General features: G+C 34.5%; 1 protein-coding gene across 1 annotated transcript in view; it reads left to right on the top strand.

Moving 5' to 3' along the window:
* Positions 1-23,435, top strand: part of LOC113502032 (polyhomeotic-like protein 3) — a 65,760-nt gene that overhangs the window by 22,320 nt on the left and 20,005 nt on the right. The window contains exons 5-6 of the mRNA XM_026883397.1: positions 505-694; positions 1,236-1,357. Coding sequence (XP_026739198.1) covers positions 505-694; positions 1,236-1,357 — 312 coding nt within the window. The remainder of the gene's footprint in view (positions 1-504; positions 695-1,235; positions 1,358-23,435) is intronic.

Below are 23,435 nucleotides of genomic sequence, written 5' to 3'. Positions count from 1 at the left end.
CCGCGGGCGCGGAGCGTGACGCTCGGAACGTTATTATGATGAATGCTCGCCACTTACGATACGAGAGTGCTCTCGATCAGATAATAGCCTTCTGGCTCGCCTTTCATGTTTGCTTAACGTTGTACTGTATGCGTCGCTTGATGGACTTCTCTGTAATTGAGTTTTTTAATAAGTAGCTTCGTAACCAGCTGGCCGGGAGATTTGTTTCGAATCTCATCATCTATTGAAAGCTTAAACATAATGAAAATGAAACATGTTTATTAAAACTTGGCAGCGTTCATACTACGTTCTGATTCCAAATTAAATATAACCAAGAAGGAAATAACGCAGTCAACATTCAATTAAAAATCAAAACTCATGTTACATGCTAATTTTCCCCCTATAAACTTGAACGAAACCTTAATATGGAACATCTAACAATTTAAATAAGTTTCGTTTGGATTCCCAAACCTCTTCCCTACTTGACTTAATACCATTAACTAATCCATGTTTTACTTTCCCTAGACTCTGCTGGCGATATCGCGGGTGGGTCGTGGCGGGCGGTCGCGGCGCAAGCGCACGGGCGCGGGCGCGCCGGAGCACTCGCCGCTGGACCTGTCGGCGGCGGGCGAGAGCGCGGCCAAGCGCGCGCGCCTCTCCGCCAGCCCCAGCACTAGGAGCGACAGTGATGACAGGGACAGAGTGTCTAATGATGGTCAGTATTACAATCTATAGTTATCGCCTGTAGCACTATCCCTGATTAGCCGCTATTTGGCAGGTAAACTTGACATTATTTGTGAAGAACTCTGTCAAATAATTTAACGGGAACTTATAAGGTGAACCAGGCCCTAACTTATATATCTATTTATAAATTTTCCGGACAAGGACGACGGAGAACTAAAGAGTCCGAGGGTTTAGCTGCAATCGGTACTTTCCCAGTCTCTTTCAGTCCATAGGCTAACGTTGTATTGTAATTTACTTTTCGAAGTGTTGTCATAACACGGAGTATTTAATTAAAAACTCTAAATCGTAACGAATTATTAGTAACAAAAACAAGATTCTGAATGATTATAAAATATGCACCCAAGTTTTACGACGTTATAAATAGCAAAGATATGAATTAATCCAATATTCTTGGCTTATAACTACAAAAAGTATTCTTTAGATTGCCTGTATTATATTGAAATAAAAAAATAGAAAAAATTATAACAAGAAGGCTAATAATAATATGCATAAACTTTTTCTTCTTTTCTTAGATCGTATTGATGCGCGTGGCGAGTGCCTCTGTGCCGAAGCCCGCGCGCGCCTCTCCGCCTGGTCAGTCGACGAAGTCTGCGACTTTATCAACTCTATCGACATCTGCGCCGAATACGCAACGGTAAGTGCCAATCACTATTACAAAACTGACAAATTATTTGATTACCTACAAGTTTTGTTTAGATTCACATGTGTATTAAAAAAATGTTTACCTTACCTGACACTGCAAACAACAAAACAGCTGAGGAACAGCCTTGTAACAGTCTGCCTGCTAAAATGGAACTTTTTTCATCATCTGCGAATTAAGGATGTACTGTGAGGTATCGCCAACAAAACAGTTATTCTATTCCACTCATAGAATTATCGTCTAACTATTTTTTCAACAGTGAGCGCTAGTTCTGACGTTGTATCAGGTAAGGTGAACATTTTTTCCAAAAATATGTGGATCGACACTAACTTGTACGTAAATTTTGTAAGCAGGAAATTGCGTCTATAAAATTTATGACATGATGATGTATAACTGGTCTGTCGTCGTAAATATCGCGAGAGAGAGCTTACACGATCAGGTTCGACAATTAATGAACTGCTACTGATATCAAGATCTATTGCGTAATGAGTTGCTCTTCACATTTGAACTCGTTTTATTGAAAGGTGATAACTTAAAACAAAAATAAATGAGTACATCCATCCATACTTGATAAACTCACATTCTGGCAAGCTCATTAAATTTACATAATTGCCCTAGAAGATATATCAAATATATAAAATTCTTGTAACACGCTGTATGAAACTGATTCGGGTAGGGCTGAGAATAGGAAAACATCCTTTTTTCATAGCCCTATTTTGTTTATTCCCAAGAACAAATTTATACGGCAAAAGAACCCTTGCTGGGACAGCTAGTATCATAATCTGTTGTCTATCTAATATATAAAATTCCCATGTCACGATGTTAGTTACCATACTCCTCCGAAACGGCTCGAGCGATTTTTATGAAATTTTGTATACATATTGGGTAGGTCTGAGAATAGAACAACATCTATTTTTCATACCCCTAAGTGTTAAGGGTTGCTCACACTAAAAAAAAATATTTTAAATTTTGGACGAAATTGATTTGTTAGAATGTGAACATTAGAATGTGGCATTAAAAATACATACAACTAGAAAAAAAATCGGCAAAACAACGTTTGCTGGGTCAGCTAGTATATATATATATAAGTGTAATGATATTATGTAGTCACAACATAACACTTTTGTAGTCGGTTAAAAGTAATTGCGTCAAATCATGGCTTCAATAGATCGAAACAAATTCGTTCGCGGTGGGCGATAGGTTCGATTTACACGCCAACGGATCTGTGAAGAAGCGTGCTCAGATAAAATCAAACGTGCACCAAGAGTAATGTTCAGTTATAAAATATATTGACAGAACTGAATCTGGGTATACAATCATATTGTCAGAGTACACAAAAATGCGAGTTGAGGTCAGAATTGGAGTAATTATTCGATATTTTATTGAATTTTCAAAAAAAAAATTGTGGTAAGCTCTGTACCTTGAAACATAGTAGAACAGTTGCAATTAATTGGCATACTGGTTAACGCAAACTACATACTTAAAAAATACTTAATCAACATACGCCCAGTCCACAAGCGAAATATCTGAGCTATTCTATAATTAACAGTTTTTATACGCGTTTAATTCGGACCTTCGATTAATAGCCAACAAAGATACAACGTCACAATGTAACGTCATTCCATCACTCCGACCTATAACCATGATTACTAATAATCATTCACTGTTCACCGTCCCGCCAATAAACGAAGACCCATCGTTCATTGTGTCCTACACCCAAAGTAACACAAACCGAGAGGTCAATGTGACTGGTACAGCGAGTATAGTAGCAACATGTTTTCTGTTACATTTTGTTTGCTCGCTTTTTATTAATTTTAATTGCGTATCTCGGTGAAAGGGAACAAATAAAACACGATCGAAAGAGAATCATAACGTGCTTTAATTATTCGACGCTCGCCTTATATAAGCCATCTTTATATCCCTTTTATAATGTCTACCGGATTTTAAACTTAAACTGTCACTTACTGTTCATTGTCCAAGCCACAATTTTTCCATATTTAAATGTAGCACAAGCACAAGTGTCATTATTGACAATGACAGTGAGAGTTTATAAACAGGCAACACACGAAAAAATGTTGCCAATTTAAATAATTTGTGAGTAAACCTTTTTACAACTAAACTATCAAATTATCGTAGGCTACGACAAATTAGAGAAAACTTTCGCGTTAAATCGTGTTTGTGTCGTTTGCAATATTTATTGTATGTCAGTTCGGTATAGTGGTTGTCAAATTCATTACAGTACGGTCATTGGCGAGTAATAAAGTCTGGTTTCTATCGAGTATTAGTGGGGTTTACAGCCTTAAGTAGTCAAGGTTTATTGTAAACTAACCGTGGCTTCCGTCATCAGAACTTGTAGGTTTATATGCCTAACATGGGTTATTTAAACTTATTTACGTAAGCTGAACAACCCGTAGCCCATATAAAGTTGTTTTTGTACACTTGTAACATGGCAAAAGAAAATTTTTAACCTAAGTTTTATATATTTTTTAATTATACCTGATAATGAGAAGGTTTCCGGACAGCATTGGGTCATTTATAAGGTAGTATTATTTTATTTTTAATATCCAGTGACAATGACCAAAGATTTTATAAACTTTCCTAACGACAAATATGACAACCCATCTGACATTGTACGTAGTACCTCCAATATTATTAACTAACCTAATTTATACAAGTAAGTTACAAATATAAATAACAGCACACCAATAAACAAGCATGAAGCATTAAAACAGATGTAAGTTAACAAGCATATTGTTATAAACATTTCTATTAACTGATTGAGTAATAAAATAAACATCGCTTTCGGAGCGGCGCTTGCGCACAATGAGTGCCGTGACGCGAATCATACCATAATATGGACCATTTAGGGTTGCCCTGATTTAAAACGCGGAAGTTTATCATTGTTTTGTCTTAACGATATCCATTGAATGCGTATTTTAGGTGTTATGTATGTACTTAGTAGATTAAATTACCTACCGGTTGCTCTTGTGAAATTGGATTTTGATGTAAAAATTATCCGATCCCCTTTTTTGTAATCCTAACTATTTCCATACCAATATTCAAGCTATTCAGCTATAAAAGCGTAACAGACAGAGTTTATATTCAAATAAACAGTGTAAGGGTATTTAAATCCGTCAAACCAAACCTCGTCAATCAAGCAATGTGTAAAGCTTCAAACATTAATAACTAGTGATTACAATCAACTCAATACCACATAAAACACAACAAATTCATTGCCAACAACACACCGCTTAAATGGTATGACAATATACCTCCGTCGCATAAACTGACAACCCTAACTCCATGCATCACATTACACAACAAAGTATAATGCACAAAGCGTCGAGCATGGCATCGCATGCATTATGTCAATGTAGCAACGGAGACGTGGGAAACGAGTGGAGATTTAAAATTTCCATAATATTTGTATCGCGAAATTGTGCAATGACAGTGAGCGGGAACTTTTAGAGTCCTTGTTACATGCTGTTGCTGATGGTGTTTTGTTTGCTTCAATTGTTCATGTTTATAAGATTTTTGAATTATCATAGCGTTTGTAATTTGAACTTTAGTTTTTTTTCGTGGGTGCAGAATTTCGTGTGTCTTTTGTGAATGTTGTTTTTTTAGGAATTACAGACGTTTTATTTTTCCACTGAATGATAATTTTATATTTCTTATTTAACTATTTCATAAAGTCTACGATTTCAAAAAGTTCCAAAAAATATACTTCTTGTATCATTTTAGTCTGAATCAAATTCAGTACGTCTTAAACTCCTTTTTTTACATATAATACAAATAACATCAAATTATGCAAATTGCCTGTATTCAACAAATTCACACTCATGATAACTTACACTAAGGACACACACACAATGTAATTGTAATTTTAAAACGAGACTCCCCACCGAGAGTCGTGACGGTAAATACTAGAAATGACACATGGTAACACATTCACCATTCAAATATACAACCTTTGATGACTTTTACTAGGGGTGTCAACATGAGACGAAAATCGTAGGTACTCACAGTAGAATCGCATAATCTTATTCCATATTTTACTTTTAGTCTTCATTTACCTCCAAAATTCTAGTAAGAACGATGTTGAATATGTATAGCTATAATAAATATATTCTTTCAGCAGACAAATCAAAATAATTAAAAAAACTTTCAATTCTTCCCTTCTCTTCAAAATAAGGCCTATTTTAATCGTGACTACTTAACAGAATCGCGATTGCCAAAAATCAAAATACACAACTACTTATCCAAACATTGTACTTCATTTCACTTTTATAGCTATTTCACGAGCTAGCCTTTTATGTACCGCGTTTTAAAACATTATGAAATATAAAAAAAACTAGCTTATTACAAGCTAATTACAATGTAAACACTTTCTTTACATGAAAGGATCTTACGTTTCGACATCTTTCTTTCACAATCTTGCTCACCAAGGCTGCACAGTGGCGGTATCGGATTACGGAGTGATTTATAAACCAAAGTGTCATGGCGGGCTGTGGCAACGGAATTAATTGTTCACTTGATAATAATATCGTTTAGCCGCTAAATGATTAATGATTTTGTGGACTTTTGTGGTTCGTTTCTATCCTGTACTTGATTTATATTCGCTCTAAACATCGTCAGTAGGTCGAATTTAAAACAATATAGTTACGATATAATGGTGTTTTATGTCTGTTATTAATTGGTTTGTGTAATGTATTGCTTGTTAAAGATATAAATTGAGCTGTGGTGCTTTTCAATGCAAGGTGTTATAAATCCCTTTTATAAGCCAAATGTTCTTTGTGTTTAAAACCACGAATCTGGAAAAGCAAATGAAAAATAAATGAATGCAAAAGTCTACGTTATAAATATACTAAAAAGTTAGCAATTGTTTACCCTGGTTAGAGGCAAAATTTCACAAACACTTCTTTATGCAAATGTCTAGTAATTTTTTTCTCAGAAGAAATAGGTACCAATTATACAAAATTCGAAGTTTAAACAAATATACGTATTAAAAAGCACTTCAGTCAATTGAAAACTCATTTGAATAACAATAATTGATCGTAAATTTTCGAACGGGTCTTAAAACTTATAAAATATTAATTGATGGATACCCCGCGGTTTCGCACTGCCTCGTATGATGTCCCCTAGGGCGTGAAACTTGAGAAAATATAAGAAACTAATGAATAACTTAAGTTCGGTAACAAACTGTTAGATTATACAGCTGTTGTATAATTCAATCATGATTCAATTTAAACGCATGGAACTTGAAAAGAAAACACAGTTAATGTGAATTTAAATTCTACTGTAATATGCAGGTTATTTGTTCCAAAAAGTTTACGATTCTCAAACATTTTTTTTTCAATTTTAAAGGAGATAACATGACAATTTATAACAAAATAATACGTAGTAACTTAGCTTTATTAGTTTAAGAAGGTTTATGACTCCCAATGTTTGCCCGCGACTTCGTCCACGTGGTTAGAATTTTCCCAATTTTCCATTGTATCTTCGCTCCTATTAGTCGCAGCGTGATGTTATATAGCCTATAGCCTTCCTCGATAAATGGTCTATTCAACACAAAAAGAATTTTTCAAATCGAACCAGTGGTTCCCGAGATTAGCGCGTTCAAACAAACAAACAAACAAACAAACAAACTCTTCAGCTTTATATATTAGTATAGATAATACGTAGTAACTTAGCTTTATTAGTTTAAGAAGGTTTATGACTCCCAATGAGAACAATAATTCATCTCAAATCGATCAACAACAAAACCTTTAAATCTTCATAAAATAACACACAATTCAATTTGACGGCTTCACCTGGTCGTGAGTTATAAACAAACAGACACGCAAACTAACCTGCCCCACGAATTTGTAGATGGCATCGGCCTGCGCCCGCGCACCGTATGTCAAACTCTTGCGCAAAGCGTCGTGAGAGACGCTCACACCATCGCTATGAACTAATGCAGTTGACACCGTACCTATCACGTAGATCGTATTATTACCGAAATAATTGAAGCTGAGGCTAAAGGTTTATAGGTATTTGTTATAAAAGCTACCGTTTCGTGCAATACGCAGATGAAATCGACAGTCGCCTGTCAGACAATTCACACTTACCAATCGAAGCTTGAATGTCATTTAGTGTTGGTAAAATTAATGACAAAAGTAGCATGATTTGTATTTATTTTAAATGATATTGTGACATATTACACACTAATATGACAGATATTAATTTAACCATCTATTGTCCGATCGTGACAGGTTGTCTTCCAGATCATTTTTATAATTTTGTACACAACAAATCTTTTGTTTTCTCAAGAAATTTATTACCAATACTGACGTAGGTAGATCGCATGGAAAATGATGTGTCAACAGCAATTAGGTCGGTTACAGCATCACAGACTAATCCCGGTCACAAATCACGCAATTCCCTCTAATATGACTTGAAATAGCCCCGATCTCGATGCGCATAATCCTAATTGCGCATTGTCACCTGCGCGGGCGCAACGACGGATGCTCGACGCTCGTGCGATCGTGACGCAGTGTCGCAACACACCGTGATTTATACAAATTACCACTGTGTATGCGAAATATATAACGTTTAAATTATAGCAATATTCGATCGAGATCACTTTCGCAGTGGGACAGATTGTGGTGTAATGCCTCTATAATGTACCCATAATGGTTAATAACGATTTGTCTTATTGCATCTTTTCAAATCAGTTTTTTTTCTGATTGCGCTACTTACATGGAATTTAAATGTGTAATTTTTTGCTCTCATTTTCTACGCACAGAATGACTTTATTTACGTAAACGGAATACCGTAAATATTATACAGAATTTGCTATCGTAAATTGAACGCGATATCTTCAGTGCATGCATATGCAGCAAGCCCTTATCAAACATTAAGACATCTAGATATAACACTACGCACGAAATGACATAAATACTTGTAAGTTACGCACATAACCAGTCACCGTACATATCGGTGACTTGGAATTCCGTATGAAAATAAATGAGCGTCGAGGCATGCGCCCGCGCAATTAGCTGCGATGCTAAGTGTTTGCGCACGACACGACCGAGCCGCGCGATAAATACGATAAATGATGCATTCGTAACGTGATAAATATAGTTACACTTGATTGAGATGAAGGGATATCAATTCGATAGTTGCGTAATAATGGTTGGCAAATTACTAGCTTGTAATGATAATTAAAGCGAATTAATACTCCTTTATCTACGTCTCAGTGCATTAGGACTAGAAATAAACATAGAAATTGTTTTATTTTATTACGCATTTTAGTAGATCTTGCAATCTGGTATTTTATGTTTTAATTTGATTCAGTTATTTTAGATCGTATTCTAGACTTAATTAGACATTTATGTTTGTGTAGTTCCGTACATAATATACTGAACAAGTACTCTTTGAGTGCCACAATAACAAAGAGAAAGAACCAACATATTTCTCCACAATCCCTTCTAAGTTTTAAGATCACGTCATCCACGAAATGCCACACACAGACAATCTGTCAGTGCTATTCATAATCACGTTATTACATCCGTTACCAACATAAATATCACCCAAAACAAACAATGTTCATCACCCCGAGCCATACACGACTCATACGGCAAAAGCCTTAACTATTGTTAAACAGATTACAAAGTTACACGTTCACTCCCCAAAACTTCGCTCTTCACAATTTTCTTCCCTAAACCCATATTCTGCTGGTCATCTGAACCGCAAATGTAATTTGGTATCGTATGAAATGTAATTACTATAATGGGCGTTGTATCGTGATCAGTCGACGTATATTGTTATGATTTTAGACATGAAATCGAAAATGGTCACGGGTCATCGCCATGTGAGCATTCGTTGCGCAAAATGATTGGGGCTAACACGATTTCACTTAGAGGTGGGCGATCGAATGAATCATTTCGATTATGAGTTCTCGATTAATCGATTTCCGAAATTAGACTGGCGGTTTTGATGGCGCTTGATCGTTTTGTGAATGGCTTCTAATAATGAATCGAGTATAGTTTGTAATTTGAACTAATTCTGGCCTTAAGTATGCATTGAAACGTCGTCATTACTTTTAATGCCAAAAAATGTTAACTAACGAAAACTTTGATCGACATTCCACAATTAGAAGGAAGCCAGTTTAGAGTTGAATCACAAGTTTTTTCACGGTAAAGAAAAGGAAATCTCATAATTCGATTATCACCGTTTACTTAGCAAACTATGGTAAATCACAAATCGAGTAAATAATCGAATGATCGGTCGCTTTTTGGTGACATCAATAAACATATCGAGTGAATTCGATTACTCGTTGGTCATAGTTTGTCGCGAGGCGATGTGAATTGTAACGAACTCTTTGAAAGCCGAAATAAATTGAGATGCCAATTTATTTACTGAAATTATATCTTGAGCACTTTATTTCGTCTCTATCGGACGTTTCCTTATTGAAGTGTCACACTTTTAATATAATACACACATATATTGAGTGTTTTACTCCTTTATTGATTTCAAGGTTTTTCTGATTTACTCCTGTCTGAAGCGTAACTATATTTTTTTATTTTGGAACTTAAAGTTTTCCTGGATTTGTTATACGATTGTCTAACTAAATACACTGTAGTTTAAGATCCTTTAGTTTGTAATAACTATCAAATATGTAACATAAACTAACTCAAGTAGTAAATTAGATTTACGCCTTACTTAACGTATCTATTGATTTAGGAGAACTACAATATTATCTAAAACGAGGTATTAAAACAAATTGACAGCGACCTTCTGCCCTTAATAATAATAAATAATAATGACGAAACAATAAACACTTAATTAGAACATTTACACAACATGACATTATGGCTACTTAAAGTATCCAAGCCGCTCTCAAGTCGTGAGGTGTAAATGGGACCAATTTATTACGCGTTATGTCAAAAGAAGCCGCAATGTATATATAACGCATGCGTACAACTGAGATGTCACGATCGTTTTCCATTATTGAGGAGGTTTATAATGAGATCGTTTTTAAGAAATTCGTAAATTGTATGACTGGTTTCGTAAATATTTTTTCTATCTGCAATAAATTATAATCACAAATCAGTGAAGTAGGTAGTCGTTAAACATTAATTTCGCGATTTCAAGTTTCTCACACTTTTCAAATCTATTAACGAGGCAAATAATTTAGCCTTTAAATCAACGCGTCAAACAAAAAAGCATCAAAATTCGAATCAATACAATGGGAAACATAAAGACAAAAGACGGTGTGACAGAAAACCAATCAAGCATAATAGATCTAGTTTCTTAGTCATAATCGTAGTATCGACCAAAGAGGTGTAATTACAAAGCATTATTTCATTTCACACATATCAGTCTGGTTTCATAAAATGTCGAGAGATGAGTCTGATTTTCTCCGCAACTAATAAATTTGCTTCGAGACAAGCTCATCGGCGGATCATTTAGTTTTTTTCTCTGATGATGTTTTAGATTTATTGCGATTTAGAATTAGGTGCGAGAAGCCACCGGTACTTGAGTTTTAGGGTACCGTGATTATTTCTTGCGACATTTCTAATGTTTCAAATAGATTACTGATATTTAATCACAAAGCGCTATTAAAATACAGGGTGATCAATATCTTTGCATTCTGTGTAGTCGTTAGGAAATTTAAACAATTACATTACTTAATATTCATCTTTAGAATTGAATAAACTTAAAACAATGGCATGCTCTACATAAACATAATTAATCTAATTACAATACGGAACCCGATTGCATTGAAAGTGGACATTTGAGACCAGCGGTCAAACGACGTTTGACGCCAAACAAAATTGATCCGTGACAGCTTTCTCTACCAGTTAGTGACAGTTAGAGTGATGATGACATTAAAAACTCGCAACAGACGATTATCTGAAGCACCTGACATTGTGCAATCAAACAGTACGGCGAGCATAACTTGGCGCATGTAAAACGAGACATCGCTTCAGTTAAAGCGAGATACAAGTATACGTGTGCCCTGTATGCGACAGAGATGAAGATATGTTGCAGCTCATTCCGTACCAAGCTTTTTTGTTCTCCGGTTGAGATGTAGTGAAGCTTTGTTGCACACTCACCATATTAGCATATCGCGTTTTTGTTAAGTAGATTAATGTTTGATATTAATTTGAGTGTTGCCTTCGTCAAATAACATATCATTACTATGTGTTTTTTAATTTGTGAAATTTTACAGTTTTATATATTTATACGGGTATTAAATCAGTGACATGATGTAATGTTAAACGTGTAATTTTTACGTCAACTTGCATTTAACTTGAGAAATGTCAAAACATAAATGTAATTTCAACATAGACATTAGATTTTGTGTCATACCACAATCATTTTAAACGATCACTTTTGTGAATTTCTAATTTTGATGTTAGTTCTCAGGCTCCGAATGCCCTTTCAATATGTGTACACGATATTAACACCTCATAGAACTAAATGACACTTGATTTGCGAAGACAGCTCGCTTTAAACACAGGCCAAAGGTCAAAGGACAAAGATCAAAACGTTAGAGCGAAACATTGATAAAATGAAAACATAAACTCAACTTAAGCATTTACGCTATTCCAATAAATTTGAGACAAGTATAGTGTGGTATTACTACCGTATTTCGAATCTAATTTCTCCATAGATAAAGGATTTTAATGGGACTGATCAGATGCTGTGACATGCTAAGTAAACAAATAGAATTAAATTACCAATCATTTGGCTAACAGTCCTTAGAGTGGCGTATGTCCGCGTGGACCATACACGGGCAGATCGTAAACAGGTCGGCCATCAATCGGTGTTTATTATGCATTATACGTAACAAGAGCACTATATCTATTAGTGTTGTCACTCAGACCCGGGATTACAGACAGCGGGATTGCTGGAGACGATGTGGCCGGGATTCTCGCGGCCATTGTATTTGTATATCAGTATGTTATGCTGAATTAAGGTACTGTGTTTTATAGGTATGGCCACAGCACTGTGTAGTTGAAGATTTTGAAAGGTGGAATTCATTTCGGTACTGTTACACCACTTAATTTTATTCAAGATTTCATCTAGCGTACCTTCAAGTATTGCTATTCTATATACAACGTACCACGACATCTTATTTACAGTCAGTAATAACAAAATACGAAACTACCGTTGACACCCACTATGTTAGTCCAGACATCTATACCGCATACCGTATCTCCTGACCTCTGACCTCCGACCTCAATTAAATGCCCCGATACCGACCTCAACGACTCTACACAAACTTCGCTCGCTCATTTAATCTACACTGTACCGAGTAACTATCGATATTCGACTTCAATTAAAATAATCGATTAATTAACTATTTTACTTACAATCGATTTTATCGATCAATCCGTATTTATGGAACGTGTAATTTGCTAAATTGGGTCCGCTTAATTGTATGTGTTTAAGGCTGTACGTATTGATAATTATTATTTTGTCTGTTCGTATGAATGGTATGTTATTAAATGTGTAAAGCTGTTCAGTTCGAAGTGAATTTAATTAACATGTAAGTGGTAATTACTAAATAACATGTTTTCTCAATTCTGTCGATGGGCTTTCGCGGTAATCGTGTGATCTGAGTTGGGGTCAGTCTGCTAAACCAACAGACGTTTACCTAACTGTTTTCTACAACTATTAGACTTCTTATCGAAACTCAGAACATTTAATTACGTATAGAAAGTTGTTGGGTCACACCTTTCCTGATTCTAAATCAACAATAACAGAATATTCTACGATTGAGAAAATACAAATGCATAATAAAGTCTATTCTGACTGCAATACAACGTCTACACGGCTCTATAAAAACCATCCGAAAATCAAGGGTTAAGGAATGAAACTTTATGAAACATAACGTCATCAATATATCAGATTGTTATAAATTAAAAAAAAAAACATTCGAAAAACAACACAATAAATTACTAAAAACAAAAATAATCATCCTATCTTCACATTACGGTCCTACCAAACTCACCCCCGTACCACGAAACGCTTACTTTTCAACGACATCACAAAAAGATCAGTCCTCAAAGTCCCAACAGCTATCGTAATAAAAGTTGCAAAAGCGAACGTTGCGCGTGTGTGTCCGTGATGTAGGATAAGAGCCGGCTAATAGGAGACCACCAATACACTCGGTTCGCTGCGACGCGGTATCCTCGACTATTAGAATCGCTATTTATAAATAGTACTTCTATTTTATGGATGGTTATACGTTTTCTGTAGTTTATTTGTCCTTCCGGCTGTTAACAAGATTTTTGTCCTAGATTTCTATCTGTTTTATTTGTGTGATGGTTTATTTTTCACTGTGGTATTAATTTTAACACAGGATTACTATAATCATGTATTGTTTGCATATGTATTACTCAATTCCTGAAAAATGGTCGATGTTTTAATTTAAGTGGACGCAATCATTAATTGCTAATATAACGCCTATGTAAATACTTTTCTTATTAGTAGATATTCAAAATTATAATGTAAATTGATAGAAATTAAATCTAACAATAATCTCATTAGTATCAAGTAGTGTTGTAATAAATAACCAAAGCAATTTAAAATACATCGATTTAGCTATTCACATAAAGATTTCTAAATTACCTAATACTCATTTTTTTACTACTTGCATCTGTAAGTTTCGAAATGAAGTCTTATATTTTAACTAATTCTAGACATTCATATTTATGACGTATATGTTAATCTGGCTTAATTGCTGTTATATTGCATACAAATTTATAAGATATAACTTAAATAGCTGTTATCTGAACAAGTGTATATTAATTTAAACCCAGAAGTTACGGTACGGTAACTTATAGATTATTTTAATTGAACGTGAATTCTAATTAACATGCAAACCGTGAACCGACTTGAACTTAGGTTTAACTTAACGCAGATATAATATCAGGGATAATATCTTTATAATTATTGCCGTTCTATGATCTTAGTGCGGTAACTGTTATATTAATTGAAATTAATAAAGTCAATCTTTATTGACTGATCAGAACTATTGATATAGTAAATCTTGTTTAAAATCTTAACTAAGTTAAAAGTTTGAATTTAATTGGTTGTTTTTGTATTATAAATCGCAGGTCAACGGAAATACGCTAAAATAAATATGCAGAACCTTTATACACCTTTTCCAATGTTTTTTTTTTACAAGAACTGAAACTATCTATTTGATACATTGAGAGATCCTTCCTTTCAATAGAGCAATCACTGATCACAAACTCTATACAGTAGAATCATTAACAAATCCCATAAACTATTCCAATCTCACTTCACCCAATTCACCTCCACACTAAAACATTTTACGCTAACTGCTCGCGTTTAATTCTCTTTATAATAGATATTCGCCTCCAACTTTCACGCTAATGTTGCGAATATATTGGATCGTAAATCCCTTACAGAATTGCTTCTCTTGCTGCGAGGACACGAAAGTGAGTGTAATTAAACTAGCCGCCGTTACAGAACTACTCTAGACTCGTAAGTTTTACAATAATAATCTCGGGGAAGGCACTCTTACCCCCAACCGAGCTCCAAAGATATACGATCCCAACCTAACTCATTATCAAGTAGCGATTACATCTCCAACCACATTAAAAACCAGTAGAAACTATTTCGAACGCTATTCAAAAAGGTTATTCCAAAATATTGCTAATAACGTGAAACTGCCATTTTATAACATAATCTAAGCACTAATAAGATTCCACAGTCTCTAAATGGCTTAATATGTAGATGATCTCATTATAACATGGACAAACAACATTCTCGTCGAACATGAAGTCCTTTGAATAATAAAAATAGCCTGCGTACTGCCACCACCCAGATACCGACATGAGCGTTATTTATCCATAAATTGAGCTTCCCAATTAATGACTTCCCGAGCTAATAGCGTATAGAATAAGCTTGTGTATACGTAGGAACATTTAATTTAGCTCAATCGAGTCTTGGAAGGCGTGTATTTAAATTGAGACGTCTAGATGCCGAGATAGGAGCTGGGAGCGGGCAACGGAGATGCTATCTGCGGCTGGGGCCCTCGTTTGTAAGTTTCTCCAAGACGAGAGGCAACCATCGTTTTTCTAAGTCTAGCTAATGTATTATGTTCGATGATTTTACTCGAAGACGTTTATAAATGTTTCTAAATCTATGTTTTAATTAAGACGAAGAAGTATTAATAAATGTTCCGTAAAAAATTAAAAGCTATTTATTAGATGGAGTGCAGAGCGATAAATAAACAACTGTACGTCTTACGGCACTTATCATAAAAGTTAACCGAGGAAAAAGCTGCTACGGTACTCATAACGTGATATCCCAGTTTTTCCGGAATATTGCAATAACATTTAAAAAGAACACAAAACATTAATAAAAAATTTAATAAATACATTCTAAACTTTGCGCCACATCAATTTGTATGACAGATATTTCTGTTTGCAAATTGAAGCTTCATATATATTACCTATATGAGGATATAAATCAAATTCCTATGAGATTGCTAAGCTATAAAATGACTTTCTAAATCGTTCAGTGGTCGCCGATCACGTAGGGCGGTCATCCTTCATCTTGGAGCAATTCCTTTCGTCCGAGCGACACCGATGGACATGTGCTCGACGGAACAGTAATTGTATCACGTAGTAAATGTGGAATGATATTAGACAAAATGTCCCTGATGCTTGCAGGATATATGGACATGTTGGAAATATGCATTTGTAATGTAGAGATGGAATTTAATGGACTTTTGTTCTGGTTATATGAACATTATGTATCGCATCATCAAATCTTTCGCAGATCTAATTCTAGCACGTATTCCAAAAAGGGAATGTGAAATTGATAGCTAAATTTAATTAAAAATATTTCCAAATTTTATATTCAGTTATACTAATTTTAGATGGATTTCATATCAGCAACAAACATCGTGCTAACATACAAAGACGAGTTTTCGAAAGATTAATATTTATTGACAAAGAAATAGTATAAAGCAATGTAGGTTGTCACCACCCACGACGATACGACCGGTAATAAACAATCTTTGTATCTTAAAACTTTGTCGCCAGTAGATACATTTTTTAACGCTTGTGCCATGTTACATTGGCAACTAAACTGTAATACTGCAATCATTAATGATACAGATCGCATACCAGCGTCCAATCATTTCACGCCGACCAATCAGTGTTACCGACTTTCGAACGGAAACGCAAGAGACGCGTGCGGGCATAATACGTGGTAATCTGGCGGCGGTAATGCGACGGTAATCCCGGCAGATGGCCGCAGATGGTCGCAGATGGCCGCAGTTGGTCGCCCAGGAATGGCCGGCAATCTGCGTTACCACTGCCGGCCTCCGCCTGTAATGGCTGCGGTAATCGCCGGACCAGTTTGCGACCTTTCAATCTAGGAATGTCAACTTAGCGCAGGGCTGCCGCCTTTGACTGTTTATGAGTTATTTATGATCCCCGTATGGTAATAAATCATAAAGCCTCTTTTATTATGGTAATTTCCTTTGCAGTGACACTTATGAATAGATCGACGTTAGTCAGCAGTTTTGAATTTAATTTTATGCTGAAATCTTGTTTCGTTATATGCATCGTTAGTGCATTTTCGAAGATGCTTGCTCATTGCCTTCCTCATACGTTATTAGATTAAACACTGGACTAGTTTGTTGATCTTTATTTTTCTGCTCAGCAACCCTACCGTGACGTAGCCCGTGGTCTTTCGAAAGTACTGCTATTCTCTACTTGCGTGTAACTTGCACCTTATTACCTTGTAGCAAGGTGTACTTTCGTATTGATCCGCGATAGTTGGCATGTCAAGTCATAATGTAGTAACGACCGCGATTGTCCGGTGCTATTTCATGATACAGTTTTATCTCATTGTGGGGTTCGATTACCGGGTAAACCGTGTTACTTTTAACCGCTTAGTTTGCTTCAACGGGAGACCTTATTGACATTATTGTGATTGGCAGATTCAGTGCGATACACTGTCCTTGTCTAAGTGTTATTTGTTATACGATGAGATTCAACCTTTATTCGTACATCTTAAAATAGAAAACTTTAACTATCTGTAACTGTGTACCCACAAACGCAACGCAGATCTCGTTTCGGTAATGAGTAGCAACAAATAGTGTCAACCATTATTTACTATGGTATTTTTGTCAGATTCTGGATGACGTAGATTTCAACGTAACAAAGTTTTTTTTGTTTTTGCTTTATACTCTAAGACTAACAGGCACAATATTTTTATAAAACCATTGTTGACATTAATTAATTGCCTCAATTTCAATTTTATCAAAATTCCTATAATTATTCTATGTAAATACATTTCAGACAGCGTTATAACTTACATCGACATTAATAGTGTTATAAAAACTTAGTTAATTTAAATAATAACTTATCTTACTTTGCTCCAGTCTAGTTTTATCTTGTGTATCAGAATAATTATTAAAAATAAATGTTTTACATGTAAGAGCAGATTTTCACTTTTAAAAGTGAAAGATGCGATGTGAAAACTATTAAAAAACAAGAATATTTAAAATATGTTATCATAAAACTTGTTTTGTACGTAGTGAAATATATTTACATACATATATGATGGAGAAAAATATATGAATCTCACATATCTTACCTTGTAATTAAAGTTGTTGTATTTATAATTATAATCAGCCATTATAATCTCACTGCTGGACAAATGCAGGAGGTCTTTGCCTTTTCCCTCTCTTCCATTTATCTCGGTCTAAACCTAGCAGTGGCTAGTTTTGAGTGATAGAGTCGAAACCGTCTCGTTTCACTATAGAGTATTTGTTTTTACACTTTCTTGTAATCAACTTTGTCCTAGCCCTGGAAAAATACTCGCCGAAACCTACATCTAGCCTACTATATTCTACTGCCGCGCAAAATATGAAGGGTAAATATTCGCTTTGATATCTGTAATGACCTTAACAGCTACTTTAAATCAATTCAATTGATTAACTTGCCAAGTACATTTTAAAAATGATTTGTCACATCACATTGCCATTCAAGTAACATTGATATATCTAATCATAAATTCTAAATACGTTTTATATACAATAGGACCTTGTTGTAACTATTTCCTCAAATTAATCTCTTCTTGCGAGTAAAGGTTTATTTAATATTCATATCGGTATAACCTTCGTCATTTCCGGTCTTATTGTGACAAAAATTGTAATATTTTAATAGGTGTTTTATTAAGCATTAATTGTTGAACAAGATACTGGGGTACTGCTTGTCAATACTCAACGCCCTCTTAAATTTATTGATAAAACGAACTCGTCCAAATGATTTAAAAATCATAAAAAATACTTCAATCATAAAACAACACGCTTTTCTACTCTAGAAGCTAAATTTAATAACACTTTAAATTACTTAGTAAAATGTAACGATAAATGGTTCTCTTGACGACACTACCTATCAAAAACTGAAGCAAAGTCCCACATTAATATCGGAAAAGAATAAATAAAATCAAGCAAATCCACGCGCAAATACTAGTTAAGAACAGCGACAACAGCCAACATCGGTAGCAAATACGTTATGTAAAACAGCAATGCTTTAGGCGCTATCATTTGTCGTAGTCGCACAGTGACATCTGTCGTCGACAAACGAGTTTATCTACAAACCACAGTCATTATTCAAACCCTCACTACTGGGACTCGAACCTGCGTCAATGATAACGGCGGAAGATAAATATATTGTCCGCCTTTCACTAAAAATACTTGTTTACATATTGTGTAGGTATGTGCTGTACATAGGAGGGTTTTCAATGGGCTTCCGTGATTTTTAACGTAGTTTATATGACATGTATATGAGTTAATAAAGTATTTTAAATCTTGTGGGTGTAAAGGACATGTTTGAAAAAGAAAGATAGAGCTTTCGATTGCAGAAACTTCATCAAACGAAAATCAAAACGTGAACTTTATTCGAGGTTTTTCTTTTTCCCTTGAATATTTTGTAGTCAGACTAAAACCTCTTTATTTTATTACCACTAACTAGAACATTCAACTAAAGCTATAAGTTTGTTGTAATCTAAAGAATTTTAAGTTAACCTGAATCATCAATGCACCAGTGAAATATTTTGTTCTAAAAAACAATACTCATGATCTTCTTTATAGCATTCTGGTGGACTGAATATTTTAATCACTCGCTCTATCACATCCCATAAAGTAAGGCACGTGAGATGTATCACATTATTCTCAATTTATATGCGATCATCATCTGCCCTTTATCAGAGATATTCATAGACATTCAAACTTTCCATCTTTTGTAAGAACAGTAGCTTTAACTTAATAAAAATTGTGTCAAGTTTAAACCAATCTTGGTCTTGAAACGGGAGCCCTAAGCATACAATAAAAATTGTATTCTAAACTATGCTGCCGGTTACTCGAATATAGTGGGATGCAAAACACATTTTATAGTGAGGCTAATAAATAAATATATTAACATCACCCGGAGTCTTTCTCACCGAAGCCTTTTTCATTCATTACAAAAATTACACGAATTCATATAGACATCCTATGTATAAAGAAGAGAAATTAATCATTAAACAAATTGGTTTTTATTAGAATCTACAAACAAAAACAAATGAACTTAAAATTTCAATACGATTATATTTAAGCCGAACATCTGGACTAACCTTACATACAGGTTGTTTTTTCTACACCAGTAATTGAACGATGACTCAGTGCCTGCCAGACTCATTTACATCCTTCTAACGACGTGGTATCATAAAAACACTCTGTATGTGCTGATCATTTTCTAGCACGCGCCAAAAACACGCGATATAGTTCTTTGTCATGTAATCATTATGAAGACATAAAACTACAGGTTCATTTTTTGCACCTGCAATTATTATTGAATGAAAATTGCACACTTATAATTATAGATAAGCGGCTTTCAACTTTAATATCACTTCACAAGAGGTTAAAATTATTCTCAACCATTTTTTAGTTTAGAACTGAGCGAAAAGGAATGCAATCTCTGGGAAGTCTGACAATTGTAGAGTAAATGTAAAAATAAACAATTTAAAATGAACTTTTTGTACTGTAATTAAAATAGGAATTCGATCAAACCGTTACAAAATTCCCATTTCAAATGCTGTCTACAAAGCCTCTTCTCCAATAAGATAATCATAAAATCGTGTACAAATCAATCAAACGGTATGAAACATATTTAATAAAGTGGAGTAAAACCTTTTTTGTTGGTTGCGTCATTAATTTGCAGTCAGAATGTATCTCGGCGTCCTGCGATCCGCCTCGCGATTGATTGCTTATTTGCATTTTCTTACATGCTCAGCTAGACCAGTCTTAAAGCTAGATTGAGAGATATTTGCCCAGGCTATCCGGGTTTTTGAATTGAAATCTATTTGTAAAAGTGAATATTCAAAATTTAATTAAAATGTTTCTTTTTCAACGATATTTTTTGAACTTAAATACCATTTTTCTTTTTTGATTGCTAACAGATTGTGCATGCGTTAATCCTTCAGTATTTCCAGTTTAAAAACTTTATTTAAATTTCCCTTAATCTGGTCCAATATGATAAATCGATATTGCAATAAGAAGTATAAGATAGATCAATCAATTTATATTAATGGCTAAACGTTTAGATATGATAACACGACTAGTTACATAAATACAGGAAAATTGCGATATTTGGATTACGCGACATAATTTCAATAATTACGCCTAGAATCTGTTTTAATCCACAATTGCAAAACTCACCCAATCCAGTGTATTGCAACGGAAAAATTATTATGTGTCACTTTATAACATCGATGTCTAAGCATTGATCTAAAACTAGTTTGAACTCTGAAAAGTATTCTTGCCTATATATTATGACGTATTTTCAGTATTTATAATTAGCTACTTTTTGTCTATACACAAGAAAAACAGCTGTAGCATTTGTGTATTTAGAAAATCAAAAAAGGATTTACTTAAAAGAGTCCATTAAAAAAAACAATAACCAAAAAAAAAAGTAGCAAAATATTCCAAAAAGGCCCATTACACAAAAAGTACGAAACACAAACAACCACCTTCATACACTCATATGTGGTTTAATTATTTAAGATTATACTCGGTCATAGACGTCGGCGTTTTGATACAATAAACTACACAATTTACATAGTTTTACATAAATTTGTATTCCTGTGATTACCGTGCCTCTATTGCTTGCTTCGTGTATGAGCAGGGAAATCATAAATTATAGTGCACCAGCTTTTCTCTGCTACTGAGCTTTACGTGAGATTGCCCTGAAATTTATAATAGATGGGTACGAACGTTAATTGAGTTCAATTTTGCGTGTCATTTCTTATTAGTGACTTTTGTTTGGTTTTTTCTGGAGTGCATATATACTTTTGTATCCTGTATTTTTGAATCACGCTTCATTTAACTCGCGTCGATTAATTGAATAAAATACCTGTCTAAAACTAAAGTAATGCAAGCGCATAATATAAAATCTAAAATCTAAATTATGCTATTCAAGTGAAAATAACTGTTTAGTGAAAACTTTCATTATAAGATTAGAGTCACTCTCACCACATTTATTCCTAAGTAAACTATAAAATATAAACAAAATTTAATTCTAAATAACATAGCATATCTAAGTAAAGGCTTTATTTACCCCACGCGCCACCCACCAAGCGGAATGACACGTAAATGACAGCTCCAATGACATACTAAAGTTAGACTTGTACCAAGAGTTCTCAACACAGGACTGTCAAGCGTTGTGTGAGCGAGACAGCAAGAAAATGCTTATAGCGGCGTCTCTTTCTAACAACAGCCATTGTTTTTTAGGTTTATAGGAAGCGCGCTTGGTCCGATCTCAGTAAGATGATGGTCATCACGTCACATTTCACAGTTTCATGGATTTCTCGATCGCTCGCTCTCGATAGATTATAGCTTGTGTTTTAGCTCTAAAGTGAAAGGTTCCACTTTAAATCTAGAATATAGAGTAAAGCTTTCTTTTGTTTTAGTGTTTTGTTACTTTAGTTGGTGTTAAGTTTATTTCAAAGATTTTATCGATAAAGATTATTTTTAATAGTTTAAAAATATGCCTCAATTGTTTACTATAATTTAATTCGATATAATTTTAAACTACATATTTTATCGATATTATAATAAACCTCGTAATTAGAGTATAAAATTTCTCATGTCGATTTTTATATCACTAAAATAATATTATTGTTACATAAACATCGACTCTTCGAAATACAAAGTGAAACACATTCGTATTGAAACGTCTTTTGTATTTAGCGCATACAAACGATCTATATACACTTGTACAACATACTATACAATTGTATATGTATATATATACAGCCGGTGGACTGTTACTATCAATTTATTTACTTTCTACGCGGACCTGCCACGGCGGCCAGTCCTTTTCATTTCGCTATATTTCTAGACTTAACTATAGGCTATAGTTGTGGTCTGATTCTATATATTGAGTAACGGTAGTATTAAATGTTTCGTACATTTAAGTTCAGCTAGAAAGGTTTTTTTCTGGTATTTTATGGCTATCATACCTAATAATATCATTCTATTATTATTATTTTTTGTTTGTTTTTCTTTCTACATACTTAGAGATGTTATTTATCTTAGTATGGTACTAGGTGCTTTATCTTAGCATATCATACTACTAGTATCTCTACATCATATTTAATCACATTAATTACCTAGTACAACTAATAACCTACCAGAATACCATCACCATTCTACTCTCCATAATCGAATCTAGTCCTCGAACCCCTTCAAAGGAACAAGCAAACAGACAAGCATACTTTTAACTTATTACTGTTCTGCCATATTTGCTGTAAATCGGGGCTTGCGCACGCGCCGCTTGCCCGCGGCCCGCGCCTGCGCACTTCGCCCGGCCATAACTAAGTATAACGGGGCCCAACTATCGGTTATACGCTTTTTATTTACAAGTTCTATCGATATCGATTTTTATTTTAATCGATAATATTTGGACAGGTCGTCAAGGTTTGGTGCTTGATAATCGATTTGTGTCCGATTGATAAATTTGTGATGGTCACAACAAAAAGCTGAGGT

The sequence above is a fragment of the Trichoplusia ni genome, chromosome 16, assembly GCF_003590095.1.
Source record: "Trichoplusia ni isolate ovarian cell line Hi5 chromosome 16, tn1, whole genome shotgun sequence".
NCBI classification, from domain to species: Eukaryota; Metazoa; Arthropoda; class Insecta; order Lepidoptera; family Noctuidae; genus Trichoplusia; species Trichoplusia ni.
Note: the sequence above shows the minus strand (reverse complement) of the source record. Positions and strands in the feature narration are given on the sequence as shown.